General features: G+C 33.8%; 3 protein-coding genes, 1 non-coding gene and 1 pseudogene across 6 annotated transcripts; 2 read left to right on the plus strand and 3 right to left on the minus strand.

The window, feature by feature from the left end:
* Positions 1 to 1,650, plus strand: part of LOC109127355 — a 2,375-nt pseudogene extending 725 nt beyond the window's left edge.
* LOC104724303 (vesicle transport v-SNARE 11-like) lies at positions 9,517 to 11,499 on the plus strand. 2 transcript variants are annotated; one of them, XM_010442765.2, is made up of 6 exons: positions 9,517 to 9,643; positions 10,058 to 10,182; positions 10,437 to 10,495; positions 10,593 to 10,781; positions 10,885 to 11,055; positions 11,173 to 11,483. In XM_010442765.2, the coding sequence occupies exons 2-6, from the start codon at positions 10,089 to 10,091 to the stop codon at positions 11,323 to 11,325; spliced, it is 666 nt and encodes a 221-aa protein (XP_010441067.1). In that variant the 5' UTR covers positions 9,517 to 9,643; positions 10,058 to 10,088; the 3' UTR covers positions 11,326 to 11,483. The 2 variants fall into 2 exon arrangements, with proteins under 2 accessions (XP_010441067.1, XP_010441066.1); XM_010442764.2 differs by having other exon boundaries at positions 9,518 to 9,626; positions 11,173 to 11,499.
* Positions 11,624 to 13,226, minus strand: LOC104724305. Its single transcript, XM_010442766.2, has 5 exons — positions 12,922 to 13,226; positions 12,754 to 12,840; positions 12,275 to 12,424; positions 11,998 to 12,195; positions 11,624 to 11,907 (listed from the first exon to the last, which is right to left on the minus strand). Exons 1-5 carry the CDS (start codon positions 13,084 to 13,086, stop codon positions 11,809 to 11,811), a joined length of 699 nt encoding a protein of 232 aa, XP_010441068.1. The 5' UTR covers positions 13,087 to 13,226; the 3' UTR covers positions 11,624 to 11,808.
* On the minus strand, positions 13,512 to 16,320 carry LOC104724306. 2 transcript variants are annotated; one of them, XM_019233087.1, is made up of 6 exons: positions 15,996 to 16,320; positions 15,848 to 15,905; positions 14,531 to 14,559; positions 14,212 to 14,361; positions 13,913 to 14,110; positions 13,512 to 13,840 (listed from the first exon to the last, which is right to left on the minus strand). In XM_019233087.1, exons 1-6 carry the CDS (start codon positions 16,176 to 16,178, stop codon positions 13,742 to 13,744), a joined length of 717 nt encoding a protein of 238 aa, XP_019088632.1. In that variant the 5' UTR covers positions 16,179 to 16,320; the 3' UTR covers positions 13,512 to 13,741. The 2 variants fall into 2 exon arrangements, with proteins under 2 accessions (XP_019088632.1, XP_010441069.1); XM_010442767.2 differs by lacking the exons at positions 15,848 to 15,905; positions 15,996 to 16,320 and adding an exon at positions 14,708 to 15,032 and having other exon boundaries at positions 14,531 to 14,617.
* TRNAP-AGG lies at positions 14,416 to 14,487 on the minus strand. The gene has a single exon. It is a non-coding gene; the product is annotated as a tRNA-Pro (tRNA).

A 22,357-nucleotide genomic window follows, 5' to 3' on the forward strand; every position in this document is an offset into this window, starting at 1 on the left:
TTTTTTTTTTTTTTTTTTTTGCATCGAACTCGAACACAAACGAGAGAGAATATCAATGTTAAAGATAGAGGCAAAAGAGTCCAAGTTTGTTAATATCCTTGAGTAAACTAATTTCTCATTATTTTTTGTATATAATATCCTTTTCAATTTTACTTTAAAGTTTAAATTCACTGTTATTGAAAAAAATTTGAGATTATGATTTTTAATGATTGGGGAGGATTTGAATGGATTTAAAACGATTTTCTTTAACTAAAAATACAGAAATCCATAATCTTATAATTTTAGGTGAGATTTGAAAAGATTTTACAATAAATCATCAAAATTATGTAAAAAGTCTATAAAACTCCAATCTTATAAAATTTTAAATCAATACATCCCCTTAATTTGGTTCTTTGTTTTTGATTTTTAAGCTATGCATTTTGATAATTTTAGATGATTCTTCTCGGGATTCTTTACTATGTATTAGTCAAGCATATCTCTTTTGATTAATATATAGATACTATTTTAGTCTGCGATACATATAGATAATCTCTTTTGATTAATATATGATGAAAACTCTTGTCCCATCATTGGAGATTTTGTCCAATTCTGTGGCAGGTTCTTGCATTTACATGACTCTCCACTTATCAAAATTGGGAAACACTCTGATTCCTTAGAGACTCTTATTCCCAAAAATCCTTGAGATGTCAATCGCTTCTACTATAATCCTTGTTATACCAGTGCTATCACCTTCCCAAACAACCTTAATGTCTTCCAAACAGTAGTTGTCTTGAAACTCCAAGGTCCTATTCTTCTTGATGTTGTTAAATCTCCTTTTTTCTTCCGGTCCTTGAACAGATTGGACCTCAAATGTGTTAACTTCAAATGCGAAGACGGAAGAATCTTTTTCCGCACTTTTATCGGCTTGTCCTGTTCTTGAAGATCTCTTCATTCAAAGACTTTGCATTGAAGGCAAGATTGTGTTCTCCATATCAGTTCCTTCTCTACAGAGATTATTCTTCACTAAAGAACAAGGCTTTTATCATGACGACGAACTGCTCCTTCTCTGAAGTACTTAAAGAACTTCGATGGCGTAGGTAGTTTCAGTTTTATTGTGGATATGCTTAAATTGGTGGAGGCAGATGTTAAAAAGTTAACCTGCCAAAAAATGAGAATCTTCCGAGAGTTGTTTCTTCAGTTGAACATCTTTCGCTAGATTTGTATCCTTCAATGGTAACATATCTTTCTTCTCCCGCAAGCTAGATATTGTGTTTTCTTTGAAGATAACACTAAGGATCTAACCTTGTTTTCGTGTGCAGGCTTTTCACCTTAATGATAGATTCATCTCCAAGCAACTTCTTCATCTGGAATTAGACATTTACGACAACTTTAGGTCGAAACTACTTATGAGTTCTCTGAAAGATTTCCCTAATTTGCGAGCTCTCAAGCTCAAACATGTAAGCTCACAATTTCCATTTCTTAGTATAATCTGTTTTGAGAGCTTTTGATGAATTTTGATCTGATAAACTAATACAATGTATTCATGATTAATTAATTACTCAGCAGCATTCCAACTATATTGTCGAGGATCAACCGTGTCCAGTATCCGAAAAACGCTCGTTGTTTGAAGAATGCTACAATCTCTATTCATTCAAGAGGCACCGAGAATGATCTCATGATGGTTAAGGAGTTGGAATCTATGTCTAAGGCTTCAACCATGTGTCAGCTTTGTATCAAAGTGTAGAAATATCTCCTAGATATGGGTCATACATATGTTGGAATTGAACTTTAGCAAGAGATAATATTATTATTCGAATCTGAATATGCGTTAGAATTAGTAATTTTTTTCCCATTTTTATTATCAGTACTAGGACTCAGAACCCCCGCGATATCGCGGGGAAGTATTTTAGAAAAAAAAATAATTTAAAATTTAAAATTACACATTAGAAAATTATTTGAATGTAATATAATAGTTTGAATACATAAACTGTTACTAAAACCACAATCATCAAAATGAAAACTTATAACAAAAAATATTATATAGAAAAACGCAGCTTTGCAAAATATATTGTTTAAAGTATTATAAATATAAAAATATTTTTACGAAGAATTATGGTAAAGAAGTACAATTAAAAAAATCATTATGACAAAGTAATCCTAACTGAGAATATTGAACTAATAGTTGTAATGAGTGAATTTAATTTTCTATTAAATAACTATAATTAAAAATATATTTAATAATGAGTGAAACTGTATCAATGATAAATTAAAATTAAAATACACAACTCTTAAAAACAAATTAAAATAAATTTTAAACATTAAAATAGTTTTGGAAAAGTTATGATAAATATGGCAACTGTAAATTATATATTAAGTTTTATTAAATTTTTATATTACTATAATCATTTCTAAAATTTTAGTTAGATTATACAATAACATTTTGAATATTAGATATTAATATTCAGATTATTTAGATTCAACATAAAACGAAAAATTTGTTTCAACGAACAATAATTTGTTAGTTATTGATGAAGAGACAAATATATAGAGAGTTCAAAAGATATGACTACTTAAATAGACAAACCTATTAGAACAAAAAATTATGATGAAAAATTATGAATAAACTATAGTGAAAAGACACAACTTTACAATGAACAAATACAACTGTTTGAGTTTAAAAAAAATAATTTTTTAACAAAAAAGGACTACGAAAAGTCACAAGTCGTTCTCATTTATTCAAATTGTTATATTACAATATTTTTTAATGAAAATTTAAGATAAATAGACGCAATTGTAAATTCTATATTAAGTTGTATAAACTTTCTCTATTGCTATAATCATTTCTAAAATTTTAGTTAGATTATAGAATAGCGTTGAATATTAGATATTAATATTCAATTATCTAGATTCAACATAAAATAAAAAATTTTGTTTTAACAAACTTGTTAGTTAGTAATGAAGAGACAAATATAAAGAAAGTTCAAAATGCATGACTATTTAAATAGACACACCTATTAGAACGAATAGTTGTGATAAAAAAAAATATAAATAAAAAATAGTGAAAAGACAAAACTATACAATGAACAGATACAACCGTTTGAATTTTAAAAAATATATATATAATTATTTTACGAAAATATACTACGAAAAATCGCAACTGTTGTGTGTTGCACTTGATTATACCTACAAACTCATATAAAATGCTTATAAATATAAGGCATCTTTATTACCATATTCAAAAGTTAAATCCAAAAGCTCACTATATAATTCTTCTAAATGTTGGAAAAAAACTCTAGGTATTTTTACTAAATTTTTATATTCAAAATTAACAAAAAGTTGTAAATTAGATTCATCATTACAAAAATCTTTTGTTAAATCAAGAATTGGAGGAATATCTTTACTTTTAAAAGAATGAATGCTAGAGAATAATTTAGAGAGCTGTAAAAACCGTAGAGATTGAAATGTTATATTATTTTGTGTCATTGCAAAAAAATGAAAACAGTTCAAACAAACTAATATATATAGATTTCAAAATATACGAATATTCGAATAGACATAACCCTACAATGAACAGTTGCAACTTTACAAAAAAAACCATTACAATGAACAATTGCAACTTTTTGTAAAACACACAATTTAAATTTTTTACAGATTTTTTTGAAAATTATGCAAAAGGTACGATTGAAAAAACACAACCTTTGATGGCATTTATTCGGATTGCTATTATATATAGATTTCGATTGTAGAACTATGGAACGAAGGAGTTTATTTTCTTGCAAACTCTTTTTGATTTTTGTTTTTTTTTCTCTTTGATATAAAAGCTGACTTGGTTAGCCCCGGTAGTAGAAACGCATCTGAGTGATACTGGACAGGAAAATTAGAAACTAAAACAGTGGTTATATCTTTTATTGATATTACTTGAAGATTACATCATTGACGTGAATGATCACATCTTATTTTCCAAAACCAAAATATATATCAGTAATATTTTTGACCTCCCTAAATATGTTGTCTGGGTCCAGTGACCATACACGCAAATCTAATCATGAACAATACAAATATATTTCCATGAAACAATTTGGGCATACATCTACTTGGAAGCTTAATAAACGCTTTGCAACAAGGACCGTTCCAGCCGAGAGAAATTCCTTTTCTCAACCCACCAGCTGCTTCAAAACTAGCTTCCACACCCTTTGCCGCCTGGACATAGTCTATGGACTGTTGTAACTTTTTGGATCTTCTTCTTTCATCACCATCGCCTTTTTGTTTTCTTTGTTGTTTGAATTTGATATTCGACTAGCGGAAGAGGAAGACATGATTATCAAGCCAAAGAAGATAATGGCAACAACAATTGAGATTTTTTCAGCCATTGCTGATAATGAAAGTATACATATAAATATATTTTGAGTGTTGAGTGTTGATGTATGAAACCGACAATATAAATAATCTGAATCTTAATGGGATAAATCGGAACTGGTCCTTTTATTAACATAGAATTGAAGTAAAGGGTTTACAGGAAATGGCAATCAAAGACCTAAGCGGAGTTAATACGAAAATTATTGCTCTTCTCTCTCTAATTGTCCCCTCCCCAAACGTTCTCAGCTCTGACAAAAACATCTGGTATTTATAGTGGGCTAGTAAACTAGGGTTCCTTCTATCTCCTCTGCGAAATGATGATTTTGCCCTTGCGGCCAGATGGGCCAGATCCATGACTTTAGGCCCTAAACTTCTTGAGAATCTTTTGTTTGGGCCTCCTAGAATGTTGGGAGCGAAGCCCATATCCAACAATGGTCCCCCCTAGTCCGATGAGCGATGGCTTGCTTGAGCTCGTCGGGTACAATTCTGTGTCTCTAGGTCTGCCTTGTTGAAGGAACAGAAGATTCTAAGAGCTCGAAGACCTTCTCGAAGGTTCCGGGATTAATAGTGCATTACGCACGTTTTCCTAGATGTGGTGGATTTTGAACGGAAGTTTTGAGGGTTCTATGCGTAGCTGTATCCATCGATCGGATCCTGTGGTGCCATGGTCACACGATATGGAGGTCTCGCCGTGATTATGGTCGTTGCGCGATGGCTTGTTGAATTGGAGACTTCTGAAACATTCAAGGCTTTGGCGCGATAGAGAGGTGGTGCACAGAGTCCGAAGGCGTGCCGATCTCGGCGCGATGGAGCATTGACGCGTGGAATCCAAAGGCATGCCGGTCTTGGCGCCTCGTCTCGTTGTCTGTTCTCGTAGGAGCCTTAGATTTGTTGAGCTTGTGACGAGTATTGGCGTTGAGCGGCTTGATACGAAGCGTGAAGCGACTTGATACGAGGCGTGGAGCTTGATACGAAGCGTCAAGCGACTTGATACGAGGCGAAGAACTGCTTGATATGAGGCGAAGAGCTGCTCGATACGAGGCGTAGAGCTGTTTGATACAGTGGCGCGTAAGAGGCTGGAGGTTTCGCACTTGTCGTGGAAGTCCACGATTTGAGTGGTTGTGGCGTGTGCGTTATCGTGGAGTGCATACAAAACGGAGCGATGATTTGGCTCGACGTGGCTAAGAGCATACGAGAAGTCATGGTGTTTAAGCGCGCATACGAAAATGGTTAGATGATTTTTGTGATAGCGCCTAGAAGTGAAGTCATGTCGTGAAGATGATCTCCGCAGTTGCGCCTAGATGCGGAGCCATGGTGTGAAGATGATCTCGAGCCCTTCCCGGAGTTTGCTATGAGAGGTGCTGACGAGACTGTTCGAGAGTGATGCGTCTTCGTATTGCTTTCCTTTTTTTTTGTATTGCGAACATCGTTGCTTTATGAAGGTCATTCGTACTTTTATTGAGGATTTTCGTGTAAAAGTTGATTATTGCCGATTTTTGTTATCTTAACTATGATGAAATTGCTTTTGATTTTTTTTATGCTTTTGTTGTTGCGGGGCATATTTTGCAGTGCAGGACGTCTCCTGGCTTACCCTGGCAACAACAATTGAGATTTTTTGAGCCATTGCTGATAATGAAAGTATATATATAAATATATTTTGAGTGTTGAGAAAGATTTTTCTTTGTGAACTTGTGTTTAAAATGATCTCAAAGAGGGTTAATTTATACTAGTAGAGTGTGTGTGAGGTATAAATGAACCCTTGATTTTTAGTCTACAAAAAAACTACGTATGAAGTTTTTATTTATTTTAAACTTGGTTTTAGGTAATAGATTGATTTCTACTTTACTTATTTCCATTCACTCGAATCGTAATATTATGCAATTTTGGACCTCGTGATTAGAGCTCCTCTAATTGGGGGGACTCATCAAATTTCTTGGAAATAGGAAATTCGTATAGCATGATTTAAGCTTAATAATTGATATGGAAGAAATGATATCGTAAAACTATAAAGTCATTGTGGATATAATAGCTAAAACTTACCAAACCTAGTATCTTCTAGGAGGGTGGTAAGACCAACATTGAATTCAAAACTCTTTCTTTGATTCACGATATGGTTTTACTGAACTTTCCTTTCGAATAAAAGTTGTTTTTACATTCGCCTTTTATGAGCTAAGCAAAAAAAGCACTTGAGCCTTTCATATGGGCTAATCTCAAACATAAACCCAACAATAACATAAAGGAAGGATTGTAAATTTTGTAATAATCGTCGGTTATATTTGTATGAGATAATGGCAACAACAATTGAGATTTTTTGAGCCATTGCTGATAATGAAAATATATAAAATATGTTTTGAGTGTTTTAAGAATGATTTTTCTTTGTGAACTTGTGTTTACATTGATCTCAAAGAGGGTGAATTTATACTAGTAGAGTGTGAGGTATAACGAACCCTTGATTTTAGGAGTATTAATTTACATATCTACAAAAATTATGAATTTTTAGTTATTTTAAATAGTTTGTGTATAATATCTCAATAATTAAACTCGTTTTAGCTAATAGATTGATCTCTACTTTACTTATTTTCATTCTCTCGAATCATGAATCTATGCAATTTTGGATCTCGTGAATATTTTAGAGTGCCTAGCTTATCTAATTAATGGGGGACTCGTCAAATCCCCTTGCAAGCAAAATCGTATAGCCTGATTTAAGGTTAATAATTGATATGGAAGAAAAAATGTCCTAAAGTGCAATGATATGTCATTGTGCGTATACAGTATAGCTTAACTTACCAAACCTGGTGTTTTCTAGAAGGTGGTAACAGTAACACCAACGGTAAATTCAAAAATCTTCTTTTATTACGACTAGTTATTAGTCCACGCAATGCGTGGTTGCATCTATAATAGTTTTTATTATATTTCTGAATATTTATAAAAACAATATTTTGTTCTTTTTTCTATTAATAATAATAACATAATCAAATAATAGATTTTAAGATTGTATTCTAGTAAAATTGTATCAAACAAAATTATCAAAAAAAATTAGTAACTATGTTTAAAAATATTATGTGTAAATATTCTTCATTTCAAATTTTAAACAAATATAAATAGAAGCTATATATATATATATATATACAAATAAATATAGCTAACAAAAATATATAATAGTGGATAGGAGTTACATTTGAGTTAATGTAGAATTACACATGACATTAAATGTGAGTTAATTAGAAATAAATTTTTAATTTGTTTTGTTTTTTTTATAAAAGGAATATCAAGTGGCCCAATGAAATTTTAAACTTACACATGATTTGTTTTTTTTGTTGATATAAACTCATACGTAAAAATTCAGATTCTTATGTTGTAACTTGTAAGTGACAAACTAAATTAGTTTTCTTATATATATATATATGACAAACTCCAAAAATATAGAATTAAGCTTTTACAATGATATTTGAATTGATTTCTTAAACACATACAACAACAACAACAACAACAACAAACACACACACACAAAAAAAGGAAAGATTTGAGATATAGTTGAAGAGGATGAAAGAATGAAAGAATGAGAGATCAAACATCTAAAGTAAAGAATCAAGATGTTTTCTTTAGCTTGATTCCTTTATTATGTGATGATTATAATCAAAATATTATTATGGTCATCAAAATTTTAATATACATATTAGAATACATATGTATTTTAAATCAAAATAATATAAGAAAAGAAAGAAGAAAAGAAGAAGTACATAAAACAAAGAAACGTTAAAATTCAAAACATTATAAAATATATAGTAAACAAAAAATATAATCAAACTCTTAATTGGGATTTCAACCTATACAAGAACATTATAAAAAATAAAGATAATATTTAGGGTTTGGGATATGGTCGAGGCGGATGTGAGAAATGTTATTTATAGAATAAAAAATGATGGAAGTTACATTTCTAAAATAATTAAATAAGAAAAGTTACAATTATAATTAATAGTGTGTTTAAATAAAAATGAATGGAGGAGAAAAAGTTAATTCACAATTTATGTAATTTCAGTTATAGTTTAGTAGTAAAGAATGAATTTAAAATATACATTAATATATATAATTAAATATGTTGTTTAATTAATATTAAATTTTAAATTTTTAAAAATTAAATTTAAATGGACCAATAAAGAGAGAGTGAAAGCTTACTTATATATATATAATTTGGTATAAGATTACAATTTTGTTTAACTTAATTATTAAAATATACTCGGTTGGTTTAAAAAGTATCATTAGCCTTTAGACTCTGTATCTAGATTTGGAACATATGAGTTTCATTTTTTTTTTTTTTTTTTTTTAAAATAGGAGTTTGTATTCTACGAATTCTAAGATAATTGTCTAATTTTCAGTGGAAATATATCAAGATTATTTTAAAAATAAATCAAAATCTAGGGTTTTTCTTCTGAGACAAACCTTCTTCTTTTTCTACTCGTCAGCCGAAAAATTAGGGTTTATTCCATCCTTCATATCCAGGCCTGTTCATATCTAACGATTAATTGGGCGATGAAAGCTCCAAGATTGGAGAGTGGAGAGGATCATATTCATATAGGATTCGTCACTTACCTGATTATTTGCATTTCCTATAGAATACTCTTGTTTATTCCGGCAAGACGACATGCCATCTTCTTAATTAAGCTTATTTGCCTTAAGTGATGCCAACACTTAATCTTGATGAATACTATTGTCCCACGCAACATTGGCTCCTCTAACACCCCTCTCCACCTCACACACGTTAAATATACTAACACCTGCACAGGGAATCTTTTTACACACTTTTATCAGCTATTAGTCCTGTTCTTGAAGATGTAGATCTCTTCATCGAAATAGTTTGCTACTACTGTCTGTCTTGACTTTACGATATCGGTCCCTTTCTTAATATGTGAGATTATCTATCTGTGAAGAGTCGTCATTCATGCATGCTTGGTAAAACGTGGTTTGAAATAAAATGATACTTCTTTGATCACTTAAAAATCGCAGTAACCAACAACTTAATACAAGTCAGAAGAGTAGAACCACCTTAATACAAGTGCCTTTTTTGGGCCTTTCACGTGGGCTACTCATCATACATAAGCCCAATAAACCCAACAACAACAGATAGGTGGTGGTGTACACAAGAAAAGTCTCTGTAGTTGTAGGAGATAATTACTCAACCGTCGACCATCCCTTTAGAATTTTTTCATATCAAATCAAATCATCCTCTGATCGTCGTCTTCCACAACTTCTCTTCACCGGAGCTTTTTCCCGATCGATTTACCGACTCCGACGTACCTCTCTTTCCCTCGTTCGTTTCTCATCTCTGAGTCTGCCTTATTTCTATTTTTGTTTTTCCCTAATGTCTCAGTCTGATTGCAATTTTGCTTTTTTTTTTTTAATTTTGTGCTTCAAATCGCTTCTTCTCCGGCTAAACTCTTTCGTTTCTTCTTCCGATCATCGGAAGCATCCGTGAATTTTACCTTTCCTAGCTTATTGTTTCCTGTATCGCGATCTAGTTAAGGAATACAGAAATAATGTGTTAGGGTTTTTGGATTTCTTAAGATATCACAATTGATCGATGTTAGTCTTGTCGATGGTTTTGGGATTTTAAATTTGTTCTCAATATCAAAATGCTTCACTCATTATTGTTCTAAGTTGATTACTGTGTTTGCTTCAGTTTTTGTTTGTTCATCTTAATTATTGTGTGTTGATGATTCTGCAGAGTTCTTAGTTGTAATTCCCATTTGGGAACAATGAGTGATGCCTTTGATGGATACGAGCGGCAGTATTGTGAGCTCTCGGCGAGTCTTTCTAAGAAATGTTCCTCAGCTATTGCACTTGATGGAGGTGATGATTAACAAATCTTGAATCCACTCTGAGATACTTTAGTTTGTGACTCTGTGATTCATGCATAGTATTGTGCTTTTTAGTTCCTTTATGCCTTTCTTTTGTTTTGTTGCTGATTTGAGAAGAGAGCTTGTGCTTTAGTTGTGATGACTGACCATTGTCATAGTTTTCGTTTATTGCCTTGATTAGTATGTGTTCTTGTTGTTTGCACAGACAGTTTCAGATGCATTGATAATGGTTTAATGGTTTTGCAGAACAGAAGAAGCAGAAGCTCGCTGAAATCAAATCTGGGCTGGATAATGCGGAAGTATTGGTATGTGGTTGGTGTAACGTGAAGTTATTGTTGGAAGCTTTGGTATTATGTGTTCATTTTTCATTTTGATGATGTTTTGTCCTTTTTTCTTCACCAGATTAGGAAAATGGATCTTGAGGCAAGGAGCCTTCCACCAAATCTTAAGTCCAGCCTCCTTGTCAAATTAAGAGAATTCAAGTCTGATCTGAACAATTTCAAAACCGAAGTAAAGAGAATCACAACTGGAACCTTGAATGCTGCTGCCCGAGATGAGTTACTGGAAGCTGGTATGGCTGACACAAAAACGGTAAGTATAGGAACTAGTCGCTCTGTTTCAATTTAGTGGCATCTCAATCTTTGCTAGTAAAACAACTTTTGATTTATGGTTATTGATATGTCGTTGAGGTCAGGCTTCGGCTGATCAAAGATCAAGATTGATGATGTCAACTGAGCGTTTGGGCCGAACCACTGACAGAGTCAAAGACAGTCGTAGAACAATGATGGAGACTGAAGATATCGGTGTTTCAATCCTCCAAGACTTGCACAGTCAGAGACAATCTCTCTTACGTGCCCACGACACGGTATTTTTCTTTCTGCAACACTTTTGCTTGCTCTAAACATGGGAATCTAGGGATATCTTTCTTTACCTGCTACGTGATTTGGTATTGTGTTAATCAAATTTACAACTCTACTGACAGCTTCATGGAGTAGATGATAACATTGGAAAGAGCAAGAAGATCTTGACAGGCATGACAAGGAGGATGAACAAGAACAAATGGACCATTGGAGGCATTATCATAGCTTTGATTGCCGCCATTATCCTCATCTTGTACTTCAAACTCACCAAGTAAGCCTATGTAACCAAATCAAAGAACAACTGTTGTGTTTGTTTGTGAATCTTTTTATTTGTCCTCTTTCTTCTTTATGTGTGAAAAATTGTCTTTGCCACACCTTTGTATTCCTAAATTTGACTATACATACGCTAAAGCAAGTAAAGCTTCGAGGCCCAGTGTCTCGTTTTTTTTTTTGTCAACAAACACTCCATTAAATTAAATTAAATTAAGTTACAAGGTTTTGGTATTCCCTTCTAGGGGAAGCATGATACAACCAAACTAACTTACATAGCAGGAAAGAGAACCACACAGTATATTGCCCAAGTGTCGCGTTTATTGTGTATATTGTTCATATCGAATCCAGAACTATACATTGTTGAACAATGAGAGTAAAATCTTCAATTATTTCCAACAATCGAGGTCCTACATCTTGCATCCATTGTTCATACATTGGAATCTAGGACTATACATGGTTAAACAATGATACTAATAATACTATCACTAGTTGTGTCTTTTCCTTTCATATTTGAATTTGCTATAATCAGCGACCAAGCTCTCAATAACCTTATGCTTCATGTTCTCCACCAAACCGGTCAAAATCTGTAAAGGCCGAATCAAAAACATAGATGATGATAAACCCTGTACATAGCATTTTGAGTTTGTAAACGCACAAAAGAAACAGTCTCTTACCGCGTTGGCCATGGTTCTCCTGACATCTTCTGGTACCAGTGCGAGAACGGAAGGAAGAACGAAACTAATGCTCGTTTCTAGTCGACCTTTGAGCCTTGTGTGCCTTCCACGTCGGTCTGGGTACAATGCTCCTTTGACTCCGAGAGTGAAATTAGTTGGTTCCATTCCTCGGTCTAGCCCTTTGAGCTCCCATGTCGTCTGAAAATCAGAGTTCAAAGGCTAAATAAAAATAATAATCTGACTAGTACTGAACTTGTGATTCATGTGGTGGTATTACCATGTTGAGCTCAAGAACTTTGGTTGTGTCTAGAGGTATGCCCGATGGGTAATCCTGACCGTTCGATTTGCATCTTATTCGCATGACCACCACTGGCCAAGCAGTAAGGAAGAAAAATTTTATCGGCAACATTTGTATTCTCCATTCTTCCTGCACATTGAAGTAAGTAGTATAAACATATAGTAAACAAACATGATTAAGAAAACTAACAATTATGGGACATTCCAATAATTGAATGGGGGACCTCTTTGCCTCTTAGCAAAATTATTTTCTACCACTATATTCATCTAACATGCTAACGATTATCAAAATTTCGAAGTCCAAGGTTGAATTGGTCGAATAACTCAAAAAAAAAAGTTTGACAAAACTTACAAAAATCAATTATTATAGTAAGGTAGAATAAACACTTTTAGACCCATGCCTTGTAGTAAAAGTAAGTAAAGGAGTCTTGAGGATCCCCGGTAGAAATTGAATAGTACCTCGTTAAGCCTATGGTTTTTGGGTTTATCCGGAAACATTGCTTCAAAAACCCTCGATTTGTCCTCCAAATACTCATCGAACGACGCCTGGAAAATTCCGCAAGAGATTCGATATTAATACACTCATGTGTATAAATGTATACCATATTTATAGAATGAGAAAGAGACCTGAGGAGACTCGTTGAGAGCGATATCGGTAGATATTTTAGATGAATACTTGGCAGGTTTTATATGTGACAACTGACACTTCACTCCCCACCGTTTTGATCTCACCTGCCGGCAACTTCCGAGCATCGCCGGCCACGAATACACCACGGCAGAGCTTACCGCCATTTCACTAAGATTGTATCTTTGATATTTCCCACATCTCTTTTATCTCTAATCTATCTATCTATACTAAAAAGATTGCGTCTTGGTTTATCTCTATACGTTGAGACTTTTTTGTTAAAGATTTGAGAATGAGACAGAGAGATTAAAACCGTCACGGTAGAGTTTTGTAATATTGGTTCTTTTCGGTCTTTTACATCCACGTGCCGTGACTACAAGACGTTACATGTCATCACCGTCTTGGAATCTGTATTGCTTACTCATTCTTTCACGCATTCGTGGTCGTAGATGAGACTGACACGACACCATTCAAAGTTGGAAAAGAAAATTGTAGATAAGTTAGTTAGAAGCTTCGCTCTAAGACAGAGGTTTTGATAAAACTATACTGAACCTGATATTGTCTGGTTTAACCAATTGGTGTTGTAACTGTGTCAATAAAACCAAAGCTCCATTCACGTTTTTATTTCTTTAAGGGGTAGACAAAATGAATCAAACCAAAACTGTACAGTGAATGCAATGTGTATGGATACTTAACTAGGCTATATGCCTATATGGTAAGCAATTAATTCTTATGCTTCTCACTGATATATAGCCCGATCGTTTGAAAACTATACATGGTCGAACTCGAACGTTAACAATTAACTCGGGCTCATTCGATCAATTACTTCTGTAATTTTCTTTCATTCTTGAATTTGCTATAATCAGCAAGCAAGCTCCCATTAACCTTATGCTTCATGTTCTCCACTAAACCGGTCAAAACCTGTCAAAAACAAAGATCATCATCATGTACTTTACTTGAAATTCAAAAGAGTTTAATGTAACAATTTCTAACCGCATTGGCCAAGTTTCTCCGAACATCTTCGGGTACCAATTCGAGAACAGGAGGTAGTACAAAGCTTATATTCATCTCTAGCTGACCTCTGAGCCTTGTGTGTTTTCCTCTTCGGTCAGGATACAATGCTCCTTTGACTTCCAAACTGAAATCAGACGGTTCCATTACTCGGTCAAGCCCTTGAAGCTTCCATCTCATCTGTAAAAAAAAAAACCATAATTCAAAAATGTAAAATTTACAAAGCGGAGCAAATCACAGATACTACAAGTTTTGAAGCTAAAGACAAAAAGAGAAATTACCATGTTGAGCTCAAGAACTTTGGATATATCTAAAGGTACGTTTGGCGGATAATCTTGACCGTTGGATTTGCATCTTAACCTCATATCCACCACAGGCCACACAGTGAGGAAGAGGAAGTTTATTGGTAACATCTGAATCCTCCATTCGTCCTACACACAAATTCGAAATAAATAAAAAAGACAAGAAAAAAAAACAAAAATAGGGGGGCATTCCGAGAATTGAACTCGGGACATCTCGCACCCTAAGCGAGAATCATACCACTAGACCAAATGCCCATTTTTGTTAACCTCTATTTAACTTTAAAATATTTATACGTACCTCGTTAAGTCTTTGGCTTCTTGGTTTATCTGGAAACATTGCTTCGAACACTCTCGATTTATTTTCCAAATACTCATCAAACAAAGCCTGAAACATTCCACAAAATGTCAAAAATCTCAATCAAACCTAAGGAGAAGAGAAGAGACAATAAAAAAAAAAACGTTGTTAAAGAGAGACCTGAGGAGACTCGTGGAGAGGAATATCTGTGGAGAGTCTCGATGAATACGTGGCGGGTTTTACGGATGACATTTGGCACTTCACCCTCGACCTTATAACTGATCTCACATCCGTCGTCACCGTCATCGGCCGGTGGTAACTTCTGAACATACCCGACGATATAACCGCAGAGTACGCCGTCATTTCTTCAAAATCAGATCTTTGAACTCTTCCACATCTCTCTCCTTCTCAAACTCTTCTCTATAATCTCCGACTAAGGATTCTTGCTTTCTCAAGATTTTGTGAAAACTCTATAAGAAAAACGAGAGAGAGAGTAAAGTTTTGTTTAACGAGAGAGAGATTTGGAAGATGATGATGATAAGAGAAATCAGACTTTTCGGCTTCTATGTCCACGTGGCATATCACTAGCTTAACCACGTCATCATGATTTGGAACCTGTAGGGTCTTCTTTGCTTTACTAAAGCATTGCTGGATGAAAATAATGACACGAAAAGTTGAAATTTAAAAAGATCTCACTATAAAAAACTGTGTGTGAATGAAACACAAGTTTTTAAGAGCATCTAGATGGGTAAAATATTTTGGGCACCTCCAATGGTCATCCTAGAGAAGCTTTTTTTTTTTTTTAAAAAACAAAATAAAGAAATAATAGTGTTTTAGATGTTTGAACAGTAGAAATAATGTCTAGACAAAAAAATTTTACATCCTCAAATCATGGGATCTCTTAAACTATGAAACAATCCGATCCGTTTTTTCTTTTATAACCTAATATCTAGTGATTTTATACTCACTAGCAATCTACCCCCAAGCATCAACAACAACGGATAACAAATAATAAATCCAATAACCAATAACCATTAATATTACAACATCATCTCTGTAACTTCCGTAGCAAGTTAATGAAGATCCGATCACAGTTAATTGATATGATTGCTCTTGTGATACGATACGATTGTGATCGTATAGTGCATTGATTGTAATTATATTTTACACAATCTCATTGTGTTATATGAACACCATGTAAAGCGTCATTGAATAACAGACAGAAAATTACTTTCTATTGTTTACGATTCTTCAATTAAAGAAATAACATCATATCATTCCAACAACAATCCAGAACATAANTTTGGCTTCTTGGTTTATCTGGAAACATTGCTTCGAACACTCTCGATTTATTTTCCAAATACTCATCAAACAAAGCCTGAAACATTCCACAAAATGTCAAAAATCTCAATCAAACCTAAGGAGAAGAGAAGAGACAATAAAAAAAAAAACGTTGTTAAAGAGAGACCTGAGGAGACTCGTGGAGAGGAATATCTGTGGAGAGTCTCGATGAATACGTGGCGGGTTTTACGGATGACATTTGGCACTTCACCCTCGACCTTATAACTGATCTCACATCCGTCGTCACCGTCATCGGCCGGTGGTAACTTCTGAACATACCCGACGATATAACCGCAGAGTACGCCGTCATTTCTTCAAAATCAGATCTTTGAACTCTTCCACATCTCTCTCCTTCTCAAACTCTTCTCTATAATCTCCGACTAAGGATTCTTGCTTTCTCAAGATTTTGTGAAAACTCTATAAGAAAAACGAGAGAGAGAGTAAAGTTTTGTTTAACGAGAGAGAGATTTGGAAGATGATGATGATAAGAGAAATCAGACTTTTCGGCTTCTATGTCCACGTGGCATATCACTAGCTTAACCACGTCATCATGATTTGGAACCTGTAGGGTCTTCTTTGCTTTACTAAAGCATTGCTGGATGAAAATAATGACACGAAAAGTTGAAATTTAAAAAGATCTCACTATAAAAAACTGTGTGTGAATGAAACACAAGTTTTTAAGAGCATCTAGATGGGTAAAATATTTTGGGCACCTCCAATGGTCATCCTAGAGAAGCTTTTTTTTTTTTTTAAAAAACAAAATAAAGAAATAATAGTGTTTTAGATGTTTGAACAGTAGAAATAATGTCTAGACAAAAAAATTTTACATCCTCAAATCATGGGATCTCTTAAACTATGAAACAATCCGATCCGTTTTTTCTTTTATAACCTAATATCTAGTGATTTTATACTCACTAGCAATCTACCCCCAAGCATCAACAACAACGGATAACAAATAATAAATCCAATAACCAATAACCATTAATATTACAACATCATCTCTGTAACTTCCGTAGCAAGTTAATGAAGATCCGATCACAGTTAATTGATATGATTGCTCTTGTGATACGATACGATTGTGATCGTATAGTGCATTGATTGTAATTATATTTTACACAATCTCATTGTGTTATATGAACACCATGTAAAGCGTCATTGAATAACAGACAGAAAATTACTTTCTATTGTTTACGATTCTTCAATTAAAGAAATAACATCATATCATTCCAACAACAATCCAGAACATAAAACCAATCATAAACCAGCATTCCTAACATCCATTCTAGACCACTAAGTTCCACTCTAGCATCCTAACAAGACACAAAGCAAATAACCGAGCCTCTAGAACATCCTCTTCTTCATCGTCTTGATCCCACGATCACAAATTGCTTTTACCTACGCCACAACAAAAAAGAGAGGCGTAAGCATTACCAGAAATACTTAGTGAGGTAATCCTTCCATCTATTGGGCTATACACACAAACAATAAGATCTCTCATGCCACAAACAACAACAATAAAACAAACCAGGAACATGCACAAAGCAACACGACATAAATCGGTCACTGGAGAAGGGTGTCGACCGACACCAGGTGGTGTCGACAGTCACTGGTCATCTGGTGTCGACCGACACCTGCTCGACACTCCCGAAACCCTAACGGGGTCAACCGACACCTCCACATGGTGTCGACCGACGCTCGCCAAGTCCCCAAGTCATCCTCGCATTGGTGTCGACCGACACCGATGCCGAACAACGATTTCCTACGAACAGAACCTCTGAATCTTGCCTCCAAGCTTCTCATTTTTGTCCCACACGATCCTAAGAATGAGTCCAAGCCTCAGGAGCTACGAAAAATTCACACACAACCAAAAGAAACAACCAAACAACACACAAAATCACAGAAACAGAGATCTTAGCTTAGAAAAGCCATGGTCATGCATTCACCTTAGCCAAAACAATGAGATCTCACCAACAAATGACGAAACCACACTACCACAAGCTTCTCACCACGTTCCTAACCTTGGATTCACACCCTCCAGAAGAAAACTCACCTTACATAGACAGAGAATCCACCAAAACCTGAACTTTCACAAAAACTTTGTTCTCTCTTCTTTCTCTCTTAGATGTGAAGAAACGGTTAACAGAAGTGAAAGTTGACAAGTTTTCCTTATAAACTCGAGTTTAGGGCTTCCCTAAACCAGTCACGCAAATTGGAGATTAAAATCGAACCGATTTGACTAAACGCGAATGGTGTCGACCGACACCACTATCAGTGTCGATCGACACCCCTACCAGAAATTCAATTTCTGGTTCACAGATGTTATAAACTTTCATCTTAATTTATTTTTAAGACATTTTTATCAGTATGACAGATAATTATGGCCTTAGTGGGTTTCTCAAAATATATATATTTTAATTATTTTAATGTAAAATTATTATTTATTTAAATGATAAATAAAAAATAAAAATCTAAGCAGTTAATGTAGCGGAAACAATTTCTCAAAGTTTTTCATTTTTTCTCACAATTTTTATTATTACTTTTTAAATTCGTAAAAATCTACATGAGAAATCTTCAATGTTCACAGTCTAAAACCACTTCCAATTGTATGTTTTAAGGGGAGATTTTAGCTAAAACTAGTATTAAAAACAAACCAAAACTGTAAAATTGTGAAGCATCTGTTATTAAACAAGAATTTATAGAATCCTTAAAAACTTTTGGACATGGCAGTGTTTGGTTGGTTGATGAATTTTTCATACTAAAAAAAAAATTTCCCTGCGTATTCTCCGTCTTCTTTTTCCTCTCTTCTCTTTTCGATGGTGAAATCAAAAGAGAAACATTATCTCTTGATTTGATAGGAGAAATGAGTCGTAAATTGTGTTTCTTAGTGTTCGATCAACCGTTATAATCATCTCCACCAACACTGGTCACCATCCGCAACTTCGGTTTACCAAATCATAGAGTTTGGCTCAAAGATGAATCAGTCGCAACTTCGGTTTACAAATCTATTTAATTTTTTTGTGTAGATCGTAATTAATTAGGAGAAAAAAATCTCTTAATGAACTTCTCTTTAAATGATGTAAAATTTATAATAAAAATATTGTTAAAAATTTCATGGAAAATTTTACTATTGGAAATGCTCTAAAACTCGTAGTTATGTCTTAAATCATCACTAATATTTTGTATATGATCTATTCTTGAAGAGGATCATCATTTCATGTGTGCTTTACAAAATTCTTGAAGTTTTAATCACCAGGATTATGATAATAATTTCAATTGCAAGTCAAACAAAATTTCCACTGCAAGACCATAAAAAAAAACCCATAGTTTTAGAAAAAAAGATTAAAAAAAAAAAAAAATCAAGAGTCCTCAAACGCTCCCTCAACTCCAATCATTAAAAAAAACCAACAACATATATATAGAAGCTTGATTCAGGAACAACAAGTGGATGATGTCACAAAGTTGTTTTATTTATATAACATCTTCTTTGAATCATCAAATTGAAATTAACCGCTCGACAAGTCGAACATACATGCCGCACAAGGAGCGTAAACACAACATTAAGCCACTCTGTCTTACCCCAAATCTCATCTCTGTGGCGCTCTAACGCAATCTTAGGACACCATATTTTCTGTTCTTTGTCATTGTGCCCCTGACACCACATAACTACAAGTTTCCCAGTCAACTATTGCAGTCAAGTACCCCACATAACCCCTGATACATTGCTTACGCAATTCTTCTAAACCCTTGCATATCTCTTCACTAACTCTCATAATCATACAACTCTAAATATCCCTAATTTTCATTTATAAATCTAAACCGATATATAACTTTCTTTAATTTTAAAATATAAACTAAACCAATATTTAAATTTCTTTAAATAAAAGTATACAGAGTTTATTTCCTTAATTTGTTTTTCTTTTTAATTTATTTTGTAAATAAAATATTAGATAGAACATTCTGATTGGTTAAGAGGAGAGTGAGTGAATAGAAAGGTTCACCCTTAGGGATGAAGGGTGTCAAGTTGGATAAACCAACCCAAACCAACCTATAACCATAGAGATTTAGTATTTAATGGACAATGAATCAACTCAACTCATTAAGCAAATGGTTTGGATCAACCCACAACTCATTTAGCTTAATGGGTTAAATGAGTTGATCCATTTTATATCATAGTCAGAAATTTAAACCTTGCGTAATTTTATAAAATCATCAAAGCTTGTGTAATTTTATACATAAATTGTTTATGATAAACATGATATATGACTCCAATTATTCAAATTTTGAAAACCAGAAATTTTAAACAATAATAATCCAGAAAACCCAATGTGTCTTTAGAATTCTTCTAATCTCCCAATCCATTTCATCATTTTAAACCACCAACTTCCTTAATCTTCTTCTAAGCTGTCTTCCTTAATCTTTTTAATGCAAAAAGAACCAAGCTTCACTTCACCTGCTGCTACTTTCAAGCTGTGATAATTTCACGACACAAACAGCAAAGTTCCAATTTGTATCAGTAATTACAAATTCAGTCTTTAGAGAATCTAACAGAAGTTCTGCAACAGTTCTGCAACACACAATTCATAACCCTTAAACTCCTAACCGAAACAAACCCAGTTCACATAATCTCATCAGACACCAAATTGATCTAATGAAATCGATCAAACCCAAACATCTTAAGATCCATACTCATCATAACCCTTAATTACCATCTGACAAAAGAAACAAATCAATCAACGACTTGAATAAATGGTTCAGCAACCAAACAAACCAAAAGACGACCTGGACTTAAAACATATTTTTTTAGTCACAAGGAGAGAGAGAGAACAAAATCAATCAACGACCTGGACTTGGAATTAGCCAATTATGTCGTGTAGAATCATAAGAGCATGAGGTCGGTTAATCAAATCACAGCTAGAACAACAACACCAAGCTGAAACTCCGACAACTACAAAAAAACACCAAGCTGAAATTCAGTCTTTAGAGAATCTAAAGAGACACAAGCAGAAGAGAGAAGAAAGAGTGTGTTTCTGCCTTTCTGGCTCACACTCGCTAGAAGTTCTGCAACAGTTCTGCAACACACAATTCAGACTGATACCAATATTCAGAATCAGAATTCAGCAATATCTTAAGATCCATACTCAATTACTCATCAAAACCCATTACTCAAAAGTCTTAACTCAACAACACCTTAAGATACACATAATCACCAAAACCAATACTCAAAAATCTCAATCACACAATCTCAATCACACAACCTAACCGAAACAAATCCATATACCAAACACTTTGAAGAAAAGGAAGATTATCATCAAACCTATCACTATGAGAATCTCACTGAGAAGCTACGTTTCATTACAATGTCAAACTGAGAATGTCAAACTGAGAAGCTACCTTCCAATCTTCCATTACATAATCTTGCTAAGAGAAGCTAACTTTCATTAAACGAAAAGAGAGATAACTGAGAGATCATAAGCCGAAGATGTGTATAAAAGTATTCAATAATGTGTCATATATCTATACGTATTCTATTAACTATCTTGAACCATGGTAAAATCAATCTCACGCAAACAGCCAAACACACACACACACACGCAAATAGAGGTGAATGCTGAAGCAGGGGAAGAGGAAGAAGAAGAAGATGATGAAGAAGAAGGAAGCGAAGAAGAAAGTGAAGAGAGTGAAAACCAATAAGTTACTAGAGAACCATTCCTAAAGTAGAAGAGCAGCAAATAGAGGTGAATGCTTAATTGAGTCTCGCCATTGTATCGTAATTCAACTCAAGTCTAAAACAAAAGAGAGATTCTAAATTATAGAAGAATGCAAAACCTGGAAACGGAGTTGGTGCAGGAATGTAAGAGACTATACAGACCAAATACAAAACAGTAAAACACATCATTCAAATTCAAACAACACAACAATCCCAAACCTAGAGCTGTCAAATGGTCCGTCCATCGACCAATGGGCGTGTCCGCTTGGACAGTTTTTTATATGGGCGGAAGATGGTCTTGACCAAATGGACAATGGTCCAAAAAGTGTCTATCTATCTTAACATTTTTGGAATACATTTTTGTACCTACTTTTTTTGCAATGGGTCGGGTTTTTTAATAAAGTGTTAAACCAATTACAGAAATCGGATCTTTCTATTTTGTGCCACTATTTTTTGCAACGGGTCGGGTTTAAAAAAAATATTAATCGATTACGGAAATCAGATCTTGCAATAATATATGTGCGAGATTCATCCCTTAAATCTATCACTAATTAAATAGAGATATTCAGATATGGCTAATATCCCCAATAACACTACTTACATAGAAATTCCAACATTCCTATAATATAGGAACTAATTAAATACAGTAACATTGTTAGGCAACATTTAATCTACTTAACATTTTTACTTTTAGAGTACAAATTTGTGTTATCCTCTCTTTTTTGTCGGGTTGGTTTAAAATCAAAAATTAATATTCGATTTTATTAATCGGATTCTCATTA

Source organism: Camelina sativa, chromosome 11 (genome assembly GCF_000633955.1).
Source record: "Camelina sativa cultivar DH55 chromosome 11, Cs, whole genome shotgun sequence".
In the NCBI taxonomy this organism is placed as follows: domain Eukaryota; kingdom Viridiplantae; phylum Streptophyta; class Magnoliopsida; order Brassicales; family Brassicaceae; genus Camelina; species Camelina sativa.